This window comes from Hippocampus comes, unplaced genomic scaffold, assembly GCF_001891065.2.
Source record: "Hippocampus comes isolate QL1 unplaced genomic scaffold, H_comes_QL1_v1.1 scaffold501, whole genome shotgun sequence".
Lineage (NCBI taxonomy): Eukaryota > Metazoa > Chordata > Actinopteri > Syngnathiformes > Syngnathidae > Hippocampus > Hippocampus comes.
This window is the reverse complement of record NW_017805779.1, coordinates 438,494-462,619: the sequence shown is the minus strand read 5'-3', so window position 1 is coordinate 462,619 and position 24,126 is coordinate 438,494. Positions and strand designations below refer to the sequence as shown.

General features: G+C 48.3%; 2 protein-coding genes across 5 annotated transcripts in view; one reads left to right on the top strand and one right to left on the bottom strand.

Moving 5' to 3' along the window:
* cnksr2a (connector enhancer of kinase suppressor of Ras 2a) overlaps positions 1–18,686 on the bottom strand; it is a 21,263-nt gene extending 2,577 nt beyond the window's left edge. The window contains exons 1-23 of one of the 4 annotated variants that reach the window (XM_019884771.1): positions 18,417–18,686; positions 17,964–18,222; positions 12,748–12,911; positions 12,286–12,488; positions 9,822–9,909; positions 9,517–9,558; positions 9,265–9,384; positions 8,960–9,019; positions 8,637–8,705; positions 8,217–8,363; positions 7,255–7,367; positions 7,011–7,159; positions 6,808–6,897; positions 5,194–5,417; positions 3,834–3,885; positions 2,686–2,861; positions 2,537–2,610; positions 2,394–2,465; positions 2,136–2,203; positions 1,443–1,540; positions 784–1,002; positions 399–540; positions 1–256 (exon numbers count right to left, since the gene is read on the bottom strand). The exon at positions 1–256 is cut by the window's left edge and continues 214 nt beyond it. In XM_019884771.1, coding sequence (XP_019740330.1) covers positions 1–256; positions 399–540; positions 784–1,002; positions 1,443–1,540; positions 2,136–2,203; positions 2,394–2,465; positions 2,537–2,610; positions 2,686–2,861; positions 3,834–3,885; positions 5,194–5,417; positions 6,808–6,897; positions 7,011–7,159; positions 7,255–7,367; positions 8,217–8,363; positions 8,637–8,705; positions 8,960–9,019; positions 9,265–9,384; positions 9,517–9,558; positions 9,822–9,909; positions 12,286–12,488; positions 12,748–12,911; positions 17,964–18,027 — 2,690 coding nt within the window. In that variant the 5' untranslated portion in view covers positions 18,028–18,222; positions 18,417–18,686. Of the gene's footprint in view, positions 257–398; positions 541–783; positions 1,003–1,442; positions 1,541–2,135; positions 2,204–2,393; positions 2,466–2,536; positions 2,611–2,685; positions 2,862–3,833; positions 3,886–5,193; positions 5,418–6,807; positions 6,898–7,010; positions 7,160–7,254; positions 7,368–8,216; positions 8,364–8,636; positions 8,706–8,959; positions 9,020–9,264; positions 9,385–9,516; positions 9,559–9,821; positions 9,910–12,285; positions 12,489–12,747; positions 12,912–14,776; positions 14,855–17,963; positions 18,223–18,416 lie in introns of those variants that run through there. The other 3 variants (XM_019884773.1, XM_019884770.1, XM_019884772.1) reach the window with 3 other exon arrangements.
* Positions 18,687–20,003: 1,317 nt separating this feature from the next.
* Positions 20,004–23,525, top strand: LOC109524722 (toll-like receptor 13). Its single transcript, XM_019884774.1, has 3 exons — positions 20,004–22,691; positions 22,767–22,884; positions 23,009–23,525. Exons 1-3 carry the CDS (start codon positions 20,201–20,203, stop codon positions 23,247–23,249), a joined length of 2,850 nt encoding a protein of 949 aa, XP_019740333.1. The 5' UTR covers positions 20,004–20,200; the 3' UTR covers positions 23,250–23,525.
* The last annotated feature ends 601 nt before the right edge of the window (positions 23,526–24,126 follow it).

Genomic DNA, 24,126 nt, shown 5'->3' with positions numbered 1-24,126 from the left:
GAAGACCCCCCCCCCGACTCCTCCTCACTGTTGTGCGTGTGCTGCTCCTCCCTGGCGGGCGGCGCCAGCAGCGTGTGTAGGCTGCTGTCGCGTGGCAGCGTGAAGCTACGAGGTTTCCCTCCTTCGGTTGCCATAGGAATCAGCCTCTGCATCGCCACGGGCAACGGTCCGGTCCTCGGCGCCGGAAGCGTGTAGACGGCCCCGGCCGACATGGGCGTCGGGCTGGCCGGGCTCGGGTCGGCGAAGACGGCGTCCTCTGGAAGAAGGCGATCAGACATAAATTTGAAGGGGATATTTGATGGGAAATGCCCTGGCTCCGCCCTCATGAATTATGGTAACAATAATCTTCATCAAAAAATAAATAAATAAATTTAAAAAATGGAATGATCTCGTGTTACCGAGTGGTCCCGTCTGCAGGTAGTGCAGTCCGGCTTCCGTCAGCGGCGTCTCGATCAAGTCCTGCCAGGAACGTCTCTGAGAGGAGGATGATCGGCCAGGGGAGCCGGTCTCACTGCTGCCCCCCGCGGGACTGGAGCGGTACTGCGGCGGACAGTACATGTCAATTTGAAAGTGAGTTCAAATTTTGTACCACGACACTTTTGAGTGAATCGCAGTGTCGAAGATGGATGGATCCTGGTATCTTCAGGTATGGCATTTATGTTATTTTTGACAGCAGCAGAGCGGAAACTGTAAACGTTGCCTTGTAGGTGCCGATGCAACCGAGGCTGTTTGCGTCACAGCAGTAAAAATAATGTTAAATGAATGACTTTTTACCCTACGCACCTCCACGGGGTCACATCGGTACGCCACGTCGCTGCTGTTGCTGCCACCGGGCCTCCTGCCGCTGTGCATGGTGCCGCCCCCAAGAGGGCCGGGGTGATACTGCGGCTCGGCGGCCGCGGCGGAGGGCTCGCCGCAAAGAAAGTCCTCCTGGGACGAGCGGGAGCGCGACGTCTCGGTGGAGGACAGTCGCGTCGTTCGGCCTTCCAGGTAAGCGCTCATCTAGAGGAAGGTTGGCAAGATGGCGGCAAAGCACTACTTAGGTCTTTTGACTCGCTTTGGGTGCATGGAACCCACATCACGTTTATCTCAAATCATCTTTGCTCATTGAAACGGATTGAGATCAAATTAATTCATTTCCGCCTCCTAAAAATTAAATGGTAATGGATGTCAATATAGTGTCAACGGCTCGGCTCGTATAGGATAAAGCTACCTGTGACTCCTGCGATAGTAAATGTTTATATGGCTTAAAAAAAAAAAAAATGCGATTCATGGTTGCTAAATGCGGGTCAAGCAGTTCCAACGGGGCAAATTTAGCCCAAGCTTGTAGCTGAAGGTTAAATGAGCTAACTTTGAAATGTGACCGTGGGTTGGTCGAAGAGCAGCCCGGCATATCTTGGCCCACTCGGCCGGTGGCGCGTGTTTGTGCAGTGGTGACTCACCGACGGGGGCCGCGGGTAGGTATCGTACGGAGGCGGGGGGCTGTCCTGTTTGGGGCTGGAGGTGGCGTCATCCTCGTGCTCGCTCTCGCTCCAGTAATCTGCGGGAAAACCTACGAGGATTAGGTTCCACGGAGCACTCGATCACTCTTGCCGCAGGTGGACAACTGCGACTTTAAGGTCACGATTCTTGCTAGAATCTTCTTGCAATTGCGCTATTGTCGAACACCGTTGACCATAAGCTATGTGTCCTACGGCGTTGAATGAACAATATATTCGGCTTTTTAACCCTTTCAGGGACAACGGTGACGACAGTGGACGGCTTATCATGCTATCGGGTAACGGGGTGCATGAAAGGGTTCATCCCACCTGTCAGTCAAATCCCCATAAAATGAAAAATGAAGGGATATGCTTGATGTCTTGTGCTGCCATCTTGTGGCTGTTCCGGTAATTGCCATGATCACTTTTTGGATGAAAAAAAAATGATTTCTTGTTGGCATCTGCAATCTTCATCCTGTGTGCATGTTTTGTCTGCGCTTATAAGGCATTTTTCCCCTCCTGGTTGCCCTGTTTTACTTTTTTTTTGTTTTTATTTATTTTTAATGAATGGAGGGGCCATTCAGAGTCCTCTGCCAGTCATCAGTTGAACATCCGAGCCTTGGTGGGAACCGCATCGCTTTCTAAATGAAAGCTCACCCTGCTCTTGGCGAATCCTCTCTCTCTCTGCGTAGCCCACGGCAGCCATGTTGAGTCGACTCAGCCACCTGAGGGTCAGAAAAAAAAAAGGGTTCAGGTTGAGCAGGGACGTGCACAAACATCAACAGAGGATGACAAACAGAGACGTGTGATGTTTGAAAACAATGGTTTGGTTTTTCTCAATGGCTCTGCCTTGCCCACATGATTTGACGGGGTACACAATCGACGAAGACGCAACTGGCGTCGTCGGGATTTGACCTGTTCATGTCGTCCACGCCATCTGACGCAAAGAAGAAGCTCTTGACCTTGGGGTGGCAAGCTTTGAACGCACTGGGGAGCATACAGACGCGCAGTGAGACACCCAACGCGAGCACATTCCTGTCTTTTCATCGCTCACTTACTACTTCTTTCGGCATTCACTGGCGCGATCGATTTTGAACTCGGGGAGACTGACGAAGCCCTCGGCTTTCTCATCCTGACACACGAGAGATGACTCCGAATGAGAAGGAGAAGACAGCGAAGCTCAAATGGAGCCCACGCGCACGGATACCTCTTCGTTGATGTACCAGTACAGGCAGTTGTCCTTCAGAACGAACCAGTACTTCTTCCATTTATGAGAAAAGTAACCTTTGGCATCCCTCTTGCGCCACAGCCAGCCTTCGCAGTCGCCTCGGCCAAGCGCCTTGCAGGAAACGCGGCGGCGGCTCAGGTTGGCTAAACTTCGACCTGGAACAACATGGTGGGGAGAAATGTAGAGATGATCAGTGATGGGAAGTTTTAAAAAAAAAAAAAAAAAAAAAAATCGACTGAAGTACAGTCACGGAGGACAAATACCGTGTGTGACTTTGCTGATGGCTGTACTCGTTTTTTGTTTTGTTTTTTGGTTTGACATAAAACCACCGCACTGCAGTAAGCCGAGGCGCGCAGAAAGGAAAAAAAAAATGTTGCTTTTCTGCCACTGTAAGAGTTGAGAAGCATTTTTCTCAGCAGGCTCCTCTTTATGATCCGCAGGGGCCGCAGAGCCAACCTTCCATTTATTTCAAGAGCAGATTGCAATATTTTGTGCGGCACAAAGTACACAGGAGGCGCCCAACGGCTTTACGGAGATGATAATGCTCGGTTTTAAGTATTATTTTATCGGCATGTTCGTGAATGTGCTTGTGGAAATGCACCAAAAAATTTTTTGGGGGGTGATGCGGACCAGCTTGTCACCACAGAAAAGAGTCTGCAAAACATTTCATTGCCCACTTAGCGGACTTGACATGATCGTGTTCAAGTTGAAAGCTGGACGCGCCACTTTTGTAAACAAACACAGCCTCTGCCGAAATATGCAGACAGGGCTTCGAGCAGATGGTGAAAACAAACCAAAAGGCTAGCGGGAGCAAAAAAAAAAAAAAAAAACATGTTTAGTGGAAAAAGGGACAGTAATAATGATATTTTATTTACATGGGGCTTCTCAAAATTACTATACAAGACATTAACGGGAATAAACCAATCATGAATTAAATCCGACGCTTGAAATGGTTCTGAGGAGCTTTGAAGAAAAAAAAAAAAGGAGAAACATGACAAAAATATTTTGCGGTTTTGGTGGAGTGCCGTGAGGTTTTTGTCGTGTAAAAAAAAAATGTGCCTTGCGCTCATAAATGTGATGTTGAATATAGTTATTAGGGAACAAGAACAAGCCGTGTCTTGGCTTACCTTTATTCTTCTTCCGGGTCTTTGTCTGCAGCGAGGAGGCCTGTTGATATGTCTGTCAGAGAAAAACAAGAAGGAAAAAAAAAAGAAGAGAGAGACTGAGAGGGCAAAAGAGGCTGTCAGGATGTTGATTATCTCCGTGCCCTTTTTTTTTTTTTTTGGGCTGACAGGCATCTTGGATTGTAAGCGTGATGGATATCAGACGTGCGAAGTTCAGTAACGCGGTTCACATTTTGCCGTTTCACTGTATCACAAAGGAGCGGATCATTTTGTAGGTTTTTGTGGTGATCAATTTTACCATTTGCAAACCAGGAGGAACTTATTTTCCAGGACGTCGTCTTTTTACCCTTTCAGGGACAGCGACCACTACAGTGGAACAGCTTATCAGGTTACGGGGTGCATGAAAGGGTCAACAAATCAAATCGGAAAAAAAAAAAAACAACAATTTCTCATTTGCAACCAATCAAAGAAAGAAAATAGAATGACAATATAATGAAAATATTTGCATTGTTTGGAGTCATTCTGGTAGCACGGCCTTGTGATTTTAGCTGAGACGCAAACGTTCCTGAAAAAGTATCCAAAATGTCCTCGAGAGGTGATTTGGGTCGGCTAGTGATGGGCAAGTACCGATACTAGGTACCAGTATTGGACCGATACTGGCTTGATGTCAAGGTATAGAATACTGATGAAGGATGCCAATACATGTCACCGAAAAAAAAAACAAATCTGACATCGAGTAAGTCTCTCTTGCCACTAAAATTGGTGCTCCACCGCAGGCGTTTCACACATCGGTGAATCACGTGCGACATATTTTGCAAAGCCAAATCCGACACCGTTTGACCGCCCCCCGAGTGCGAGTACGCCCTTAAATCGAAAAACAGAACGGGGGGGCGACGCCACGGAGCCGCAAATATCGGTGACTGGAGCTCAGCCATTCGCCGCCCGCCGCTCGCGACAAGGGTCCGCCCCCGTCCACTGGCATGCCATCTGCCATCGCAGCAGCCGCGCGTGCAAAAAAAAAGACTTTTCAAGGAGATGCCGTCAAGACGTATAAGATCACTCTCGGCGCCGCTTACGCGACGCGTCAGCGTTTGCAAAGGTCGCTTGCTGAAGAGCATGCTTGGGATTGATCCTTTAAAAAAAATGCCCTGCAAGTGCAAGTACACTGACCCGTAAAAAAAAAAAACAACTACTACTTTCCTGTCAGCACTTCATTGTGCTTTTCACTCGGTCATTGGCAACAACCGTTCGTGGCACCTATTATGTGCACATAATTTGGATACTGGAGAGATTATTTCTCCTTGCCAAGTAAGGATCTGTTTCATTTCACTTGACATTAGGGAAAACGCAAAAAGCCACCTACGTGGTAACTGGAGGCGGAGTCTCTGGGCGGCGACCCTCTCGGATTGGCTTGAAGGATGTAGTGGGAGGGGCTCTGACTGTGGTGGCTCCGCCGTTTGGCGCGCTTGGCCGTGTCGTTTGTCCGCTTGCCCGGACGCGCCGTGTGGGAGGCGTAGTCGTCGGACACGGCCCGCTCCGCCGCGCCGTCGCCGCCAATCAGGCCCACGTACCGCAACAGGGACGCCTCTGCGGAAACCGAATACAGCAACGTTGGAGGAGGAAAGTTGTTTTCGAAAATTTCACGCGGGCCATTTTGATGAGGCTATTCTTGGCCTCAAACATACGATGAGACGTCCGCACGGAAAATGAAAAGGTCTGCAGGGATAAATGACGGTCCTGTGTGAGATCTTGAAGACTAAATAAACCGATGGCACAGGACTAAATGTCTTTTTTTTTTTTTTTAATTCAAGGTGCCACTGGAGAGGATGTTGGGGCTCTCGCTACCTCTCCGATACCTCTCATACCTCCCTCCCCCCCCCTCCCCGTGGTGGCCTGGTTGCTAAGTAGCAAGCGGGCGGCCAAGAGAGGCGACGGGAGCTGCTGTCAGCGTTGCCGTGGCAACAGCGTGAGTGATTCGCGTGGAGGTCAGAAGGAATAGTACTTTTTTTTTTTTTTCAATCGCCCCGCCCGCCCCCGCTCTTTACAGTTCTTCTCATCCCTCTGTCTGCTCGTACGGATTATATTTTGATCCCGTGCAGCCAGCCAAGCCTGCCTTTGATTTTCTTTGCCTCTGTGGCAGCCACCTCCTGTCCTCTTCCCCATGTTGTGGCTCAGGCTAATCACAGAGCGAGTGAGAGAACACCGCGGTGCACTGATCTCCAAATGCGGGAAAGCTTCAAAGTCCTTTGTGACTTCGGTAGAATTTTCGGGTATCGGAATCTGACGGCTTGGTGACTTTTACCCTCGACAATTGAAATCCGATTTAGCCGCACTTTCTACTCCTTTGTTAAAAAAAAAAAAAAAAAAAAAAAAACAAAACATAAAAAGCTTCTTCCTTTTTTTTTTTTGCATGACAAGACCTCATATTAAAAAACACAAAACGATGTAACTAGAAAAAAAGCAAATGGAACTTTTTGAAATAGCAGCGACATGGACCAACATATTTTCGCAAGAACCTTTTTCGGCTACTTTATGATTCATACCCAAAGCGTTATCTTGCACCAATCAAAATACCAACAGCATCCGCATCTTAAAAACAGCAAGAAATCCTGTTGACTTTTGCACATTGCACAGTCTGCACTTATAGGAGTTGAATCCATACTTTCACTCAAACCACAGCTTATTATTCTGATGCTAATATTTTTAAATATTTTTTTTCCAAACTACATCGTAACCAAGACAACAAGACTAAAATCCAATCAGTGGTAGCATCCACAGGGATACGCTATTCATTAAAGTGGTTTCTAAACCGGACTTTGACAGACAACATCCTTGACGGACATATTCGTCAATGGCAGCCAACTGTTGAATTCCAGTTGCTAAAATGAAAATCCCGATTTCCAAATCTTGTCGCGCGCGAGTACGGGAACCTCTTGACAGGCCTCCCAAGGAAGCGTGCAAACAAACGCCGGCTCACCTCTGCGGCTTTCTCGGTGAAGCTTGGCGGGGTCTTCGTAGTCGCCCCCCCAGGTGCACTCCACAGGCATGGAAATGGGCCTGAGCCTGCCTGCAAGCAGCCACACTCCGCAAGTGAGATCGGCGTTGAGCGTTCGCAGCCTTGCGATGGTTTTTTTGTCCGGTGGCGCTGCGATAATCCAAAACTATTCCTAAGCTCTTTACCGTATGTCGGCGTGGTGCAGTAAACCGGCTCGTCCTGTTCTCGCCTCTGCGATTCTTGATCCAAGAAGGAGTTGGGCGACTCGGCTCGCTTGGCCACGCCGCTGTGGCCGCGAGACGCCTCCTCTCCTGACAAGGTGACCGTCTCGTCTCTGCCGCCGCAGCACCGGAACAAGGTTACAGGAAGGAAAATTGGCTTTTTCATGAAAATAATTGCAGTTGGTCTTCAAAGTCGCCCTTGACAGACCTTGGTGCGTATGGCTCGATGGGGGGAGGCGGAATGTAAAGGTCCTGGAGGGCGGAGGTCTTGGTGGGGGTGCCCGATGGCGTGGCCGAGCCACTGGCCGGGCTTCTGGTTGGCTGGGAAATGGGAAAGAAGTCATCGGAAACAGATCGCAAAGGACTGAAAAGGAATGTTTGGCGGGCCGCTGAGGCACGATGACCAATTTTCATGGACATTTCCAAAAGGGTCAAGCAAAACAGCCTCGAAATTTTGCTCTCCGTTCCGACGTCATACACTTCGGCCTACAGGACTGAAATGGCGCAACGGCTGCCTGCTGATTAACTCATTCAGTACCAGCCAATTCTGGACCAAGTCTCAAAAGACGTTTTAAAAACGTCTTTGGGAGTGAATGAGTTTCAAACTGTTCATTTTGGGCGCACAAATTCCTTGACTTTAATACACTAACAAAAGCCCTGTTTCATTCCGGCTTTGCAGTTCAACTCGTCTTTACTGTCTTATTTTAATGGCTCGTGCCCTCGGCAGCTTCATGGGTTGGATTTACTGATGCCGTAAGCGCCACTTAAGCCACTCTCGGCGAGGTGTATATAAGCCCACGAGCAATCAAAGACAAAATACTGAATTTGGAACATAAAAGATCTTCTTTTTCAATTGAGCGAACCCTCCTTTGGCGCCGAGTTGTACGTCACGGGCCATATTTCCGAAAAGCAACCGTCTGACAGAGCGCACCGTTGCGTTTGCGAGTTAATTCGGAATTTACCTGCGCTAATTCATGACAATAGCGGAAATGTCAACGGACGGTGGCTTATCTCTGTAGCCCATTCGGCAAACCAAATCAGCGCTCTGACCTAATTACACACTTTGGCCGAGGCTCGTACAGACCCGTGGGGGGGGGGGGGAACCAAAGTGGGGCAACACCTCATTTGGATAAAGTCTATAAAAAGGTAGCGAGTGCGTGCGCGTCCTACCTGCAGGGCCAGGGGCTTCCAGCGCATGTTTTTGAGCAGGGCCGGCGCCGAGCTAAGCGTGCTCTGCGGCCGCTTCTTCAGGGTGAGCGATACCACGCCCTTGTCGGCCCGCAGGGAGCCCACCAGGTTGCGGAGCTGCCAGCCCACCTGCGGAAGGCGCGGGGGAGAAACGAGGGGCGGCTTGGCATGAGGCAGAAATTGCGAGTCGTGATGATTGGAGGTGGGGAGACTATCTATAGAACTTCCGTTACGTAACCTGCCCTCAATTTGACGATACACTCGCTGGCTACAGCGTTAGATACACCTGCACAAGCTAATGACATTCAATACCAGCGTACTGTCCATCTCTCCACAAAATATTTTTTTCCCCACATTCACTCTCCACTACACAAGCATCTACGTGCAACGGCAGCAACCCACCACAGTCTGGTGATTGACTTGAATGACTTCATCCCCGGCGTGGATCTTCTTGCAGCGGTCGGCCGGTGACTGCGAGCCCCCGCCGAGGAGACGCAGAAATACGAAACGTTGTGAGTCGGACAGCGAGAGCGCATCGATCGGTGCTCGGCGCGAGCGAGAACGTTAACGAACGACCGTGCGCTCTAATGTCATCGCCGCGCAACCGAATATGATGTCAGATATTCTTGGAAACAGGTTTACAAACATCCTTCAACGTCTGGCGGGCGGCCAGAGACGCACTTTGGTCTATTCTTTTCTCATTGATTCACCCGAGAGCTTCTCACCCCTTCCGTCGTCCCCGTGATCACGTGGAGGCCGTCGTAGGTTGACTTGATGTACATTCCCTAGTCATAGGAACAGAGCAAATGGACAGCAAATGACCCTTCGGTACATCACGCATCCAATTTAACCCTTTCGGGTACGGCGGCTACTACAGCTGATCATGTTATCAGGTTTAACGGGCTGCATGAAAGGGTTAATGAGCTCCAATGCAAGAGCTGTTTCAAAAAATGTTACCGTCAAGGCGTAAAATAAGCCGGCGGAGTGACTGATTGACTCTTGTATTCGATTGATTGTCATTTCTGCTTACCAGGCCATCGGAGGCTTTGACGTTGGTGAGGTGGACCAGCTCCAGGTGGGCCGACTGAGAGACCAGCGGGTCCGACGACACGCACACGATGTGCTCACACACCTCGGACAGAGTCTTGCACTGGAGCAGAGAAGTTCGGGAGAGAGGTTTGGCACTCAAGCGACAGATGTGGACCTCATGTTTTCAGCGTTTACTCAAAATGCGACGCCGGTGCGAACAAGGCGCGGCCCGGGCCGAGGCGCGCCGACTCACCACGTGCAGGATTTTATTCTCCGTCTCAAAAACCGTACAGTCCTGAGGGGGCACACAAACACAATGTCAGCGACATCACACCTCCGTACGCTATCTGCGCCCTGATAATATGCAATTTCCACGCCGGGGTCAAAGGTCATCCTAAAAAAGAACCTGAGCCCACTGCCGCCCATCCGATATTACTCAGGTGGTAATATTTGAGTCCGCCTTTTACCCCGGGAGGGAGAAAAGACCTCAAAAAAAAAAAAAGCTTGAAGTCGGAAAACCAGATGGCGCAAAATATCCACAGTAACAATGACACCAACCTGCTGCACGATGGTGGTGAGCTCCAGGCAGAGCTGGATGACATTATTTCGGGTCACCGAGTAGTCCGCCACCGCGGCGAAAGGAGACCTGCCGAGAAGCAGACGAGGCGCTTCAAAAATGCTTTGATCATGTGGAGCGAGGGACGTGAAAGGGAGTTAGCAAAAACGCTCCAGGGACACTCGATTAGGTACAGAAAGCAGCATCGTCGCAGTGCGTGATCCACTTGAATTTTGAGCATTCAACAAGTGAAAGTAAGTGACAACGGTGGTCAAGTCAAGTCAAAACAATACCACAGGAGAAAAAAAAAACTTGTAAAACACTCAAACGAGGACAGACGCACACTTGGCTGCTCTGAAGACCCAGTTTTTCCTCATTGGACCGCAGTCCCACGCACCCCGTCAAGTCTGCGTTGCGCGCGTGCCATGTGGGTCATCGCGATTGAGGTTGTGCGCTAAATATACACGCAGGGCCGACGGCGACGCAGCCTGTTGGCGAAAGCGTGGCACCGCCAAAACTCGGGTTTTTCAAGCGACGGGCCAACACAAGCAGCGCTGAGCCAACATGTTGAAGTTGGAATGGTTTGAATCAGTCCAAAAATGGAGAAACGAAGGAGGAAAAAAAAAGGATAATTTTTGGTTTTATTTTGAAATTTTGACCAAAAATGTAGTGAGAGAAGATGAACAGTTTAAAGTTGGAACAGTTTGAATCAGCCAAAAAATGTTGTACTTAGGCAACAAAAGCATTTAAATTTTTGGCTTTTATTTTGAAATTTTGACCCCCCCCCAAAAAAAAAAGTTGAACAGTTTAAAGTTGGAACACTGAGAATTGATCAAAAATGTAGAACTAAAGCAACAAAAAAATGTTTTTGTAATTTTTGGCTTTTATTTTAAAATTTTGAAGGAAAAAAAAAACGCAGTAGGGGATAAACTGAACAGTTTTTGTTTTGAAATTTGACCAAATTTTGCATTCGGGATAAGCTGAACAGTTTAATGTCGGAACGGTTTGAATTGATCAAAAATGTAGAACTAAAGCAACAAAAACAATTTTTTTGTAATTTTTTTTCTTTATTTTAAAATTTTGAAGGAAAAAAAAAACTCAGTCGGGGATAAACTGAGCAGTTTTGTTTTGAAATTTGACCAAATTTTGCATTAGGGATAAACTGAACAGGTTAAAGTTGGAACGGTTTGAATCGTTCCATACATGTAGAAATTAGAGTTGCGAGAGAAAAAAATAAGATTTTTGTCTTTTGTTTTGAAATTTGACCAAATTTTGCGTTCGGGATAAGCTGAACAGTTAAAAGCGGACTCAGCCTTCACACCAGAATACACAACACTTGTCTTGCTGTCTCGCTTCTTCTCCTTGGATTTCATTCGATTAATTCCCGCTCAGGGTATTTTACGTGAATGGATTAAGTGTCTTCCGTTGCCTTGTTGCTACGGCAACAGTCCTCATCCTCACTCCCTTTATTTAAAAACCCGAAGCACCCAACTTCATTCACTTTGAGCGGATGAGCTATTTCCCCCATTAAACTTGCATTACCATTGACGATTGTCAGCCGGTCGCTCCGTAACACGTACGGCCGCAAATCACTCCCACGCGCCGCGGCGTCACGTTAATAATTCAGAGGCAGGTGCTTGCAAATGCGCACAGAAAAAGGAAGTCGACGAGGTGCGATATTGCTCACTCTGGCAGATGCGAAAAACGATTTTTTTGGTTGTTGTTGTTGTTTTTTGTTTGGGGGGCCACGTGCCCGCTGCGTCAGTTGAACGACGGCAATGACGGCACACAAGCCCTGGAAATAACGATTGCCCGAATCTGCCTCTTTGCTTGCCTTCAGCCGACGCCTGACTGACCGAGACTTGCGCGTTGGCAGCCCGACACCATACCAAAGTGTCTGCCGCGCTCCGACTTTAAGGTCGCCTTGGTAATGAAGAGCGGCGAGCTCCGCTGTCGCTTTACGGTTGCATCACTTTTACGTGGGCGGCCGCCTGCGCGTTTGCCTCAGTGTGTCGGTGCATGCAGATGTGTGTGTGTGTGTGTGTGTTTGTGTGTGTGTGCGTGTGCGTAGGACGCGAGGACACGAGTGGGCGTCCGGCATTTGGAGACCTCCGCCCCGTGTGTCTGTTGTTGTGTGGAGGCCTGATGAAATGGAGCGACAGTACGGACCGGGAGGAGACGGCATGGGCATTAAATCGATTTGAAGCTGATGTTGCTGAGCGAGGATGCGATCGGCGGCGACAGGGTGACGCTGATTGGACGCACGCGCGTGAAAGGCGAAAACTCCCTCCCTCGCTGTCCGCTACGTCGTGCGCGACGCTATCAAGTTGAAGGCTGTAAGTTTTCAAGTAAAACGTGGGCTGAGTGTAATGGCCTGCACAAGATGGCGTCAAAGCACTTTTTTTTCTCGATTTGACAACACCATTACCCGCCAAAATCCCCCTTGCGTTGTGAGGTTGCTCTCACCTGTCCAGCCACGCGAGGAGACTCTTGGCGGCGGTGATGAGGTCAACCACGGAGGTGAGCAGGTCGTTGGGGAGCCGCCGCGACGTCCTGCTCTCCGATTGGCTGCTGCGGCGGCGGCCCGAGATGAAGTTCTGCAGGTTTTTGGCCGAGGCGCCCAGCTTGTGGGCCAGCGTTCTCACGCTCTCCGTCTCCAGGCCGGAATTCTGCGCCCGTGCAGTCCATTTTCACAACGTCAAAACCTAAAATATTTTTGTAGGCCTGCAAAACTTAAAATATCGTCTCCAAGTATTGAAATTTTGAGTCCCGCCAAACTTTTTTTCCCCTAAAATTGAACACAGTTTTTCTGCAACTCTCATTCACCCCCCATACTGCTGAGCGAATGGGGAGCCCATTTTTTTTTGTTCCCGTGACAACACCTATATGCCATGAAGTTTGCCCCCCTGCCCACATTGGACACCTTACCAATGCGCAGAGCAGGTCGACGGCCTCCAATATGAGCTCCTGATGTCCGATGCGGGACACACCAAGGTCCTCCAGCTCGGCGTGGCTGATCCTCAGCAGCCTCTCGCCGCACACGCCGCCGCGCTCAAACACACACACGTACTGCTGCAGGCAGTCATCCAAACCTGCAACACGCACATCGCAAAGCAATAAATAAAAGTACTGTTTTGTTTTTTTGTGCTGCTCTTTCCAATTTGTACAGTAAAAGACAGACAGACAGACGGATGTACCGTTAAAACATCCCAAATCCTCCGAGCTCATCAGTACGGCATTAGTATCGGTCACAGAGGATAAAGAATATATGACTATTGTTCTACTGTCTTCAGACGTGTTCCAGCTCACTTTTCTGTTTGTGCTCAGTCTGTGCCTTTCGAGATTTATAGCAGCGCAACATAGATGCTAATCAGCGTTGGAAGGAAGCCAGGGGACTGAAAGACGACGCTGTGGTTGGTGGTATCTAAGGTCAAGCAGCCGTTGGAGCACTCGAGCGGGGGTACGACTTGGTCTCTTGCCAATGCAACGTTTTTTCTCGCGTGCGTTTGCACCTGGAAACTTTGCTCACAGAGCTGCTGCGCGACGCCGCCCAATGGCCGAAACAATGAATGTATCCATCCACTGGAACTACGAGCAAACATGCCCGTTGGAGGGCAAACACACACACGCACGCACACACACACACACACACACACACACACACGCACACACACACACATACTCCTCTAAAGAGGCGAGCATTGATTTCCCCTGCCGCCGAAAGCTCCACAACAAACTCATCGGTCAGAACGCCTCCAAGCCAGATGCAAACACAAGGAAGCAAAGAGTCAGGAGGAAATTTCCTAAAGCAGCTGTTATATTGCAAACACACACACACACACCCCATTGTGGACTCTTACTTCCCCGTCTACAACTACTGTACATCTTAACCGCAATACAGACAGTCCACGTATCAAAAAAAAATTAATAAATAAATAAATTACGGTATTTTTGCAATTTGACTCTTCACTCCTCTTTCTGTTCTGACATTTTAGCGCAATCAACAAAACCCTAAATGGAAATCTGACATCTGGTTTTGATCTTTTCTTTTTTTTTTTTTTTCTCATTGTTTTGAGATTTTCCCAGCAGCCTCCAGAAACCAACGGGTGCATGTTTCTGAGGCAGCCTACTCTTCTAAAGCCTGTACAATTTCAAGATAGCCACCATTTTCCTGAATCTAACACACAGTGGCAAAACTATTTTTGTAAATATGATTAGCTATTTTTTTGGGGGGGGGGGGCCACTGTTATCTATCAGGTGTTTTTTGTCCATATTTTTTGGGTGTCTGTCGCAGATTAATCGTATTTCCATTAACTCTTATTAGAATTATTGCTTTGGTTTTCATACGGTATGTTTTGTGCCAAATGAATCACAAAAATAAGCTTCGACTATCGTTTTAATGTCAAAACGGGTCAAATTCAACCTGAGCACGATGAAAGGCTCATGCAAAGTAGCTCGCCCCCCCCCCAACCCCCTCCCCACTCCTCAGCTATTTTTAATGCACTCCCAGCGAGTGTTTTATTGAGTGTTAATAGCGCCTCCCAGTAGACGTGAAGCCGATTAAAACAATGTCGTCTCTCACGGGCAGAGTGTTACTCTGCTGCCGAGGGAGGCTCACGAGCAGAAGGAGTAGAAGGGGTGGGGGGAATATGCACTTTGCGGACAACGTTGGCCTCGTAATTGCCCTCCGATATCGCTGGCGGAACGCAGAGGCGCCAACGCCGACCAATACGGATGAAGGCAATTGTGGGCGGCGGCGCTGCGTGCACGCACGCGCATTTAATATACACTGGCAGCGGGGCAATCACGCTAAAGGTCCGAGGAGAGATTGACTTCTGTGCTTCAGAGCCAGAATGGTGTTCATTCAAAGGCTACGGTGAATTCTCAATGAATTCTTATGAGGGGGGGAAATCCAGCCGAAATGCAAGTGCACGTCACATGTCAGTCGCGGTCTTACCTCCTAGCTGGCCTTCATAATTCGAGAAGACCGTGACCACCTTCATGTAATACCGCATCGTGGCACACAACATGCCGGGGCAGCACTGAGCTCCGCTGGAAGAGATGGCGCATAATTAAGAACGACTTCGGCAAACTCGAGCCCGTTCGGCGTTCGCACGGAGCAGGGAGAACGCGTGACGTCGCCTGCTCTGTTTGCTGCGCCGTGCGCGTCGCCGGAGATTCGTCGAAATTAAAACGAAGGTGGAATATTTGCGAACGGACCACAATAAGCGTGCGTGCGTGTGCTGGAGGGCGACTGAAAAATGCATGATTCATTGCTGACTCACGCACTTGACTCCCACAGATGCACACTTTTCACAAGAGCAGGCCAGCAAAACACCCACACACACGCACACACACACACGCACGCACACACAGTCCTGCAGTGCAATGCTTAAGAGGTGGACAATAACAGATCTGGGCTTGCGGTTACCAAGAAGGTTTATAAATTGCCAGATTAAATCCCTGCTGTAGTGTGAAAAAGATTTTGGATTATTTGGATAAAACTAATCACTGTCCTCTTTGTTCGTATGATAATCGAATGAGGTCGAAGTAAACATTCAAAACTGCCTATATTCATAATTTAACGTGCCAAAGACTGCCGGTAAATTCCACTAACGACCCAGGCTAAACTTAGCTCCTCCCCTCACGTCAACAAGCTGTGGTTTCTTGACGTACGACGGTTCCAATTTACGGGAAAAAAGGGAGAGCCGCTGTCTTCGACTGAACAGGCCAAACAGTCAACATACAAAATGAAAACACTCGCAAGGAGCATGGAGCAGCCAACAGGACTGAATCCATCTCCTGACATCACTCACTAGGCCACGCCCCAAAAAAAAAAAAAAAAAGCACACATCGACACATTTGTGCGTTTGGTTTCGACTTCGGCAAACAAGGCTCCGCTTCTGACAAACTGAAGCTCCGCCCCCTCACTTCAACACAGTTCCTTGGCCACAAAATGGCGCCCGAGCAACGTGTTTATATTAGAGACCGAAGCGCTAATGTGGACGCTGTTGCCAAATCAACAATAGCTGGACCCTTTAGGCCCCCCAACGCCATTGGCATATGCTCCGGACACACACACACACACACACACACACACACACACACACACACACACATATATAGTGTATCATGTTTCCCAGTGTTGCCAGACACACCCGAGAGGCCCAACATGGATTGCGCGCCGATGCCCTTCTGCCGCGTTGTGTTTTGTTGCGTTCGGGGCGGGTGGGCCGCCGTTGCTCTCGTCAGCTGTTGAGCACAGACGCTCCGAGACCAAACAACTCGCCATCCGCCCGCATGCCAAGCGCGCGCACACACACACACACATGCGCAAAGAAGCACACGCCATATGCACATGACCACCCTCGCGGAGAAAGTGACAATCGCGGACACGATTGCTGCCTGCGCGTCACCGAATGAGACATCCTTGACCTGATTTTTATGCAACAAGCCATCAATATTCAATGCGATTGGTCATTTTTATTTGTTTATTTTTCATTTTATGTAGGTCAGCGCTTCTGAAAGTGGGATGCCCCCGGATTCCAGGAACCAACACTTGGGGGCTCGCAAAATAATTTGCAATGACTGTAGGATTGATGTATGTATTATGTTAAATAGCGCAATACTATAGTACACACATCAAAAAAAAAAGTAAAATTTAAAACAATTCAAAAAAAAAACATTTAGTGCTGCCTCCCTCAGCTTCCACTGACATCCCTGCATGAATTTTCTTAGATATTTTTGGCGGTCTAAAGTTGGAATCGGACTTTTTTGCCCTCATTAAGCTTTTGAAGGACATCGGATACGAAAGTGGACAGCTTCTCATGTTGTCAGGGTACAGGGTGCCTGAAAGCAAACTTTGACATCATATAATGACTTTAACGTGGAAAATATTACTTTACTGTGGTAACATTTCAAGTTTTTTTTTTCTGGAAAAATACAAATTTGTCATTGCCACTTTACAACTGTGGCACTTTTTTTTTTCTCTTTTTTTTTTTTTTTTTTACAATTCATGAAATTAAATCATACAATTTGGGTAAAATCATTGCATTCTCAACTCAACTACTGAAAATGTTTTGATTTTTACGGTTCCTTTCCATGTTATTTATCCATTTTGGACAAAGGAGCTATTTTGTGGACTATTCTTTGTTTCCGGAAAAAAAGGTGTTTCGTGGCTTATTGCGCTTCAATGACGCGATTTTTGTTGGAAATGTTATTGAGTTAAAAAAAAAAAAAAAAAAAGCAAAAAATGTTTAAAACAAACAAACAAACAAAAAAAAAGCTAAATTACAAAGCATGTCTGCAACATTGGCCAACGGCGACTAAAACCAAAGCACGACGAATTCAACTTCGCCTCTCCGCCTTTCCACTCTCATCAACGTTCGTTTCTCTCCTGTCAGCGGCAACAGGTACACACGAGGAGAGTTTCGCAGCGTTCGCACGCCTGCGGGCGGCTGAATTGTGCACGGCTGCGCGAGCTGTCAAGTGCTGCGAAATGTGACTGAAGCAAGCTTTGTTCTCTCAGGAAAGCTGCTACGAAAAAAAAAAAAAGAACAAGTCAAGTGTTTTCCTGCCGATCGCTGCTGTCGTCGTGACATCATCAACGTAGATGTTGAGAATTACGAGTTTCATGATGCGGCTAGCGCCAAGTGGTCACGAATGTTACTGACGGTGATATACAAAGAAAAACGGATTCATTAGTAACTCATTCAGTACCAGCCAATTCTGGACCAAGTCTGAAAAGACGTTTAAAAACGTCTTTGGGAGTGAATGAGTTAAGAGACACACCGCAAATGAAATATCGTTGAATTTGCCTCCTGGAAGTATCGCGTTTACGAGTTCAATGAAACACCGACACTCAACGTAAATGAAAGGCTGACTGCACGATGGCTAAGAGTGCGATATTGATCGATGTGGTTTGACAGCGCCGCAAAATGATCAGTTTCTCCGATTTTGCTCCTCATGCGTTTCGACCTCAAATTGCAAAGACAAATATTGTCCGTTTTGTTTGCAGGAGAAAAAAAACAAAAATACCATGTCACCATCCTCATGGTTCTATACGGTAAACGAATCGTGACTTGTCTGAAAGATGACGTCAAAGGTGATTTATCGTCCTCCATCGCTCCTGGCCTGTCACGCACCTTTCATCCAGTCCACCACCTGGCTCGCAGTCCACTTGCTGACCGGCTCCATCACCAGCGCCATCGGGTAAACTTTACGCCTTCACCCCCCCCCTGCGCCTCCTCCGGGGTAACTCCCCTCCCACCTCCTCCGGTCCCGTTAGCGCAGCGGGGTGGCGTTCAGCTGCGGACGTCCGGTGATGCTCCGGTACATTCCTGAGCTGGCTCGCCTGTCACAAGAGTCTCCGCGCAGGCATCGTGGGCTGCTCCTGCTCGGCTCCTGGCAACGGGAGACAGTGAGATGAGGCGCGAGTGTGCGCGTCCTTGCCTCGGCGTGCAAGAGTGGGAGATATAAGTCGCGCACGGGCGCTCGTTCTCTCTCCGACTCTCTCTCCTTCTCTCTTTTGAAGCGGCGCACGCGCCCCCGTGGGTTGTTCGGCGCGCACGTCCGTGCATGACTACGAGGCTACGTACCGCGGTGCAGATGGGATGGAGGGAAGATGTCATCCTCCAGAGGTTCTCGGCGTGTGTGGATGAGAGGCAGGGAATCACCACTTTGGTTTCCTTCGGCTAGCTTGCGCGGGGGTTGGTGGGGGGGGGGGGCGACCGTAATGAATCCTCAGCTGACCTCCTCCTCTTTCTTCACTCATTGCTCGATTTCCTCCCTCCAGGCTGCAGAGGAGAGTTGCTTCGGTGGCTCAACTCCCGCTCCCCCCTCCCACCTCCGTCGGGAACTCCCATCACGGTATTTTCAAAGTCCCCTTTTATGCCGACGTACGCCACATAATGAGTGATAATACTCATAAAGATTGACTGCAAATATAATTTGCGACCCCCCCCTCGCCTATTTACCCTCCCCCCACCCCCAAAAAGGTTTATAAAAATGATGCCACAAGGAGGTGGCAAAGCACTACTTTTGTCCAAATGAAGCTCCTCGCCTGTCTCAGGCAGTTGCTTGGCATCAAGTTGCCACAAATGTGCAATAATCATATGAATAGGTGTGGAGTCCCACCTGGATTTATACCCCGCCCGTTAATGTTTTGCTCAAAGTCACCGACTGTCTGCTGCAAAAGGAAAATCAATTGCTTTGTTGAGGAAGACATTTGGCGATCAAAAAGATGAGCACGAGAGCAAAAGTATTGGAACGCACAGGTTTACATGAACTTTAAGTGATTAACATTTCAAATGTGTGGGGGGCGGTGGGGGGGGGCAAAAAATAAATAAATAAAACGGTCGATTTTATCTTTGGTGTGATGTGTGGTGTCAGTCGACGGGGTGATTTGCGAGGGGATTGCGGCTTACTTCACGTGACTTCCTGTTTATTCTTGCTTCTCGTTTCTCCTTCTTTAAACAATCCTTGTTCTCGTGCCGCATAAAAAAAGAACAAAAAAAAAAAAAAAAACATGATCCTTTGACGGTTAAAATGAAGTGGAAGTGACTGATGAACTTGAAAAGCCTTTTTGCCACACTTAGATTCAAACCAACGCAAGAGCGGGACCTGAGTAAATTGTTCAGGGTTCCTGTTTTATTCCCAGTTACTATGGAAACTAAAATTACGTACAACTTCCTCTGTTTATTTTCAGGAATGACTGGCAAGAAAAAATTACAAGATTGCACTACTGTACATTTCCTGTGACTGTTCGTTTATTGTAGTTTTTTTTTTTTTTTTTTTTTTACAGCCCGAGCTCAGAATAATAGCAAAAAAAGTTGAATATATATAACGTATAAATTTGCTCTGTGCTCATGTTCGCAACGATTCAGGCATTTTATGATCCGCCGTACATCTTGAAAACCAATTTTAAACCAAAGCAAATTGAATTCACTCTTCTTGTTATTAAAAGAAAACGCACAGATCTCTCGTGCGTGGCAAAAATTTCCATTTTTGGATTTCCTTTCACTGATGAAATTGACATTCCGCGAACGGCTGGGTTCAGACCGTCTCCTGTCATGAAAAGTGAAAGTAAACTTGACCGTTCTCACTTCTCTGCCCATGTGATCCGCTTCCAAGTGAAGAAACGACCGGGTTTGCACGCTCTCTCACTTCCTCACTCGCGCCGCAGCGAGCAGGAATCTCACACGGGCAAACAAAACTGTCACGCAGCGGAACATTGGCACCAGTCGCAGATAATACTCGCCGGCCTAGTGGTAAGTCTGAAGACCCTCCACGTCTTCCTTTCGAAGCTAATCTCAAAATGTCATTGCCTGAGTGAACTTCATTCATACTTTTGGCACAAAGCTCAAGACCGGATTTTTCCGCGATGGATAACGATGGGCTCGGAAATGGACGATTGTGGCGGTTGATCTTTGGTTTTGTTTTTTCTCTGAGCGTGAACCGTTGCGCCGGATACATCCTGAAGGACTGTCGAATCAGCAACGGCAACGCCATTTGCTCGGCCAACAAACTGCGAGCCGTCCCTCGGGGCATCCCGGCATCGGTCAAAACCGTTGACTTGGCGGTGAACAAAATAGCCGCCATCCGGGTGGGCGATTTCGTGAATCACACGGTCCTGGCGCAGCTGGACCTGAAGCGCAACAACATTTCACGGATCGAAAAGGGTGCCTTCGCCGCCCTGCGCTCACTCCAAAAGTTAAATCTGAATAATAACCGTCTGGCGCAACTGGGAGATTTTTTTGAAGGTTTGAGCAACCTGACCGAGCTACGACTAACGAGCAATTCCATCACAACTGTGATCCCTTCCTCCTTGAAACCCCTGATGAATTTGACCGTTTTGGACTTGTCGTTCAACAAACTGCGGCACCTGACAAATGTTCACTACGCGATCCAACATCTACCAAATCTGCGGTATCTGTTCATCAAAAAAATCGACATCACCATTTTTCGGTCCTGGGAACTGACCAACATCACGGTGGGCCCGGCGTACCTCGATCTGTCGCAAAACAACATCGACGTCTTTGCTATTAGCGCGGACGTTTTCCAGAACCTCACTTGGCTGAACATCGGTGGCGCTCCGAGAAAGCGAAAGTTGATCTGTGAGATTGGCGAAGGGACGGGGCTAAAACGGCTGACCACGCTCGATATCGGCGGGCTTCACTTGGAGCGCAAAGACGCCGCGGCGCTTTTTCGTAGCGTCAACTTTTCGCTCAGCACGCTCCGGATGAACGCGATGAAACGCAACCTCCGAGAACTGCTCAACATGTCCTGCACCATCCCGACACTGACTCAGCTGCAACTCAGAGGCAACAGACTTCAGCTGCTCGATTCCACTTTGCTTCGGTTGTGCTCCTCCGTCACCGAGTTGGATGTAGCCAACAATCGCATGCAAAACATTTTCAGCGACGCCTTCCGAGCCCTACAAGGTCTCAAAAGCTTGACTCTCAGCCAGAACAGACTATCGTCGGTCCCGCCCGCCGTTAGGAATCTGACGAAACTTCTCGAACTGGACCTGAGCTTCAACAACATCAGCTCACTCGGTTGCGATGACTTTGCAGAGCTGCGCAAACTCAGGGTGCTCGGCCTTTATCGGAACTACATATCGACCATCAATTTGTGCGTCTTCAAAGATCTGACCAACCTTCAGGTCCTCAAATTGCAGACCAACCGGATCACGAAACTGAACGGCGTTTTCACGAGATACTTGCCAAATCTCAGGCAGCTGAAACTGGATGAGAATCGAATTACCACCATCGAGAAGGGAGCGTTTGAGGGCTTGCGGTCTCTCCAGAACTTATCAATGCAGAGGAATGAACTCCAAAAGCTTGAAAGCGGTTCTTTCGTCGGCCTGACGATGCTCACCGACATTCTGCTGCCATCCAACCAAATCGAAGAGACCGAGATCACCGCGGGCGTGTTCAACGATCTTATTAATTTAAGAAGGTTGAATTTATTGGACAATCGCATCAAGTACAGGAGCAGTTCAGCATTGCCCGAGGCGCCGTTCTCCCGCCTTTCTCAACTGGAGACTTTGGCCATGGCGGGGCAACACGGCAGAGGCAGGTCCCAGCTACCTCGCAACTTTCTTCAGGGTTTGAGCAACCTTCTCATTTTTGACATGAGGAACGCCCAAATTGTCTCCTTGCACCAAGATACGTTCAAGCACACGCCTTCGCTTCAGAAGCTTGACATCAGTTCAAATGAGCTCACGGATATCTCTCCCAGGATGTTTGATCCCATCCACAACCTCCAGAGCCTCTACATTTCAAGAACCTCTCTCCGGTCGCTAGATTTCCTCAAGGAGGCCAACCTGACCAAATTAGAGTTCCTACAAGCCCGGAGGAACCAGTATTCAGTCATCACCGTGGAACAAATGGCCTCCCTTCCTTCTCTGGTGTATTTGGATCTTCAAGGGAACGGTTTCTTATGCGACTGCGACAACTCCTGGTTCCTCCAGTGGATGAACAAAACGCCAACCCAAGTATATGACGCTTACAACTTTGTCTGCAACTACCCCCTGAACCTTAAAGGCATGAAGCTGCTGGACCTTGACATCCAATCCTGCTCTGTAGACGTGGGGTTCATCTACTACGTCTCCACCACGTGCGCCATCCTCCTGTTTCAGCTGACGGCATTCACCTATCACTTCCTGCGATGGCAGCTGGCTTACGCCTATCACCTCTTGCTGGCTCGACTGTATGAGAGGAAATACAGGGACAGGCAACCAAACTGTCTCTATGACGCCTTTGTCTCTTTCAACGCCCACGACGAGGACTGGGTCTACAGGGAGCTGCTGCCCAAACTTGAGGAAGAGCAGGGCTGGAGGTTGTGCCTGCACCACCGAGACTTTGAGCCAGGTGAGGAATGCGTTGTAGTATCACCTTTGCTCCATAGGGTGTCGCTGTTGCGCTAATTTTTAATTCACCCGACAGGGAAACCCATCATGGACAACATCACGGAGGCCATCTACGCCAGCAGAAAAACCATCTGCGTCATCAGTCGCAAATACCTGGAGAGTGAGTGGTGCTCAAGAGAGATTCAGGTGGCCGGGTAAGAACTATGCTTTTTTGTTTTTTTTCCCTACTTCTACTTAAGAGACGAGCGTGAGTTCTTTTGCCATCTCTGCTCATAACCATGACACAGGGAAGATTTTCACGTATCTCTGTCCTGACAGCTTCCGCCTGTTTGATGAGCACAAGGACGTTCTCATCCTGGTCTTCCTGGAGGACATTCCCATCTGGGAGCTGTCTCCTTACTACCGCATGAGGAAGATGGTGAACAAGCGGACCTTCTTGAGCTGGCCCCGGGCGGCCCAGTGCACTGAACTTTTCTGGGAGAAGCTGCGGCAGGCTTTGCAGTCCACAGACAACGCCGATGGCGAATTATTACTCCTAACCGTGGAGGACAAAGGATGATGAACATGATAAGGAGAAGGTAATGAAGGCGGATGGAGCCCTGGCTTTTCTATTCCCTTAGTCTGGAGTGACATGGCAAGTTCACAAGCCTAATTTTGATATAATGCCTATAAAGAGAGCCTTCATGTCCCTCGACTAAGAAAATGTTTATTAATATATGGTTTAGTGGAACATTTTGGTGTTCAAACGTACAATGCGCAATTGTTTTTTGTGTTTTGTCAGTTTCACAGTAAACTTGGACTTGGTGTGGATAAATAAATAGCTTGATGCAAAAAGGCTGTCCCTCTTATTTGGTGAACTGTGCGATTGAGAGAGTGAAGACGAAAGAATACTTAAAAAAATACTCCTGTTGTAATTCCAGAGCTCAACGATTGACTACTTGTGCCCAAAATACACAAAATATCTAATTAATTTTAGTTATAAAATTTACGATTGAGAGAACAGAAAAATACAATTAAGTCACCTTATAAAACGGGGGCGGGGGGTAACAGACATTCAAATTGGAGTAAAAACATTTACTCAGTTTATCAGATGACTTCTTAGAAAACCACTGTAATTTGTTTTACCAATTATACCAGAGCACAACCAATATTTTCCGATCAATGTCGACATTTTCTGAACGAAAACCCAAACCCAAAAGACACGTTGCAGGCCTGTTCTCACGACGTCCAGCAGGTGGCGTCCTCGTCAAAGTAAATGTGTACTCACGTTTGAGAAGACACTCACGTTGCCGAATGATGCTGTATTCCAACACGAACGCTCCACATTTTTGAAGTGTTTGTAATCAAGAGCAGTCAAATTCCTTGGGTGTCCAAAGTCCTTGTTCACTCCTCTGACGTAGCTCCCAACATTAGCTAGTCCAGCTAACAAGCTACGA

What these genes read in the sequence shown, in the direction of transcription:
- LOC109524722 (XM_019884774.1), top strand. Translation starts at nt 20,201, where the DNA reads ATGGATAACGATGGGCTCGGAAATGGACGATTGTGGCGGTTGATCTTT. An exon ending in CCACCGAGACTTTGAGCCAG is followed by an intron (nt 22,692 to 22,766) that starts GTGAGGAATGCG and finishes TTCACCCGACAG; the next exon opens with GGAAACCCATCATGGACAAC. An exon ending in AGAGAGATTCAGGTGGCCGG is followed by an intron (nt 22,885 to 23,008) that starts GTAAGAACTATG and finishes CTGTCCTGACAG; the next exon opens with CTTCCGCCTGTTTGATGAGC.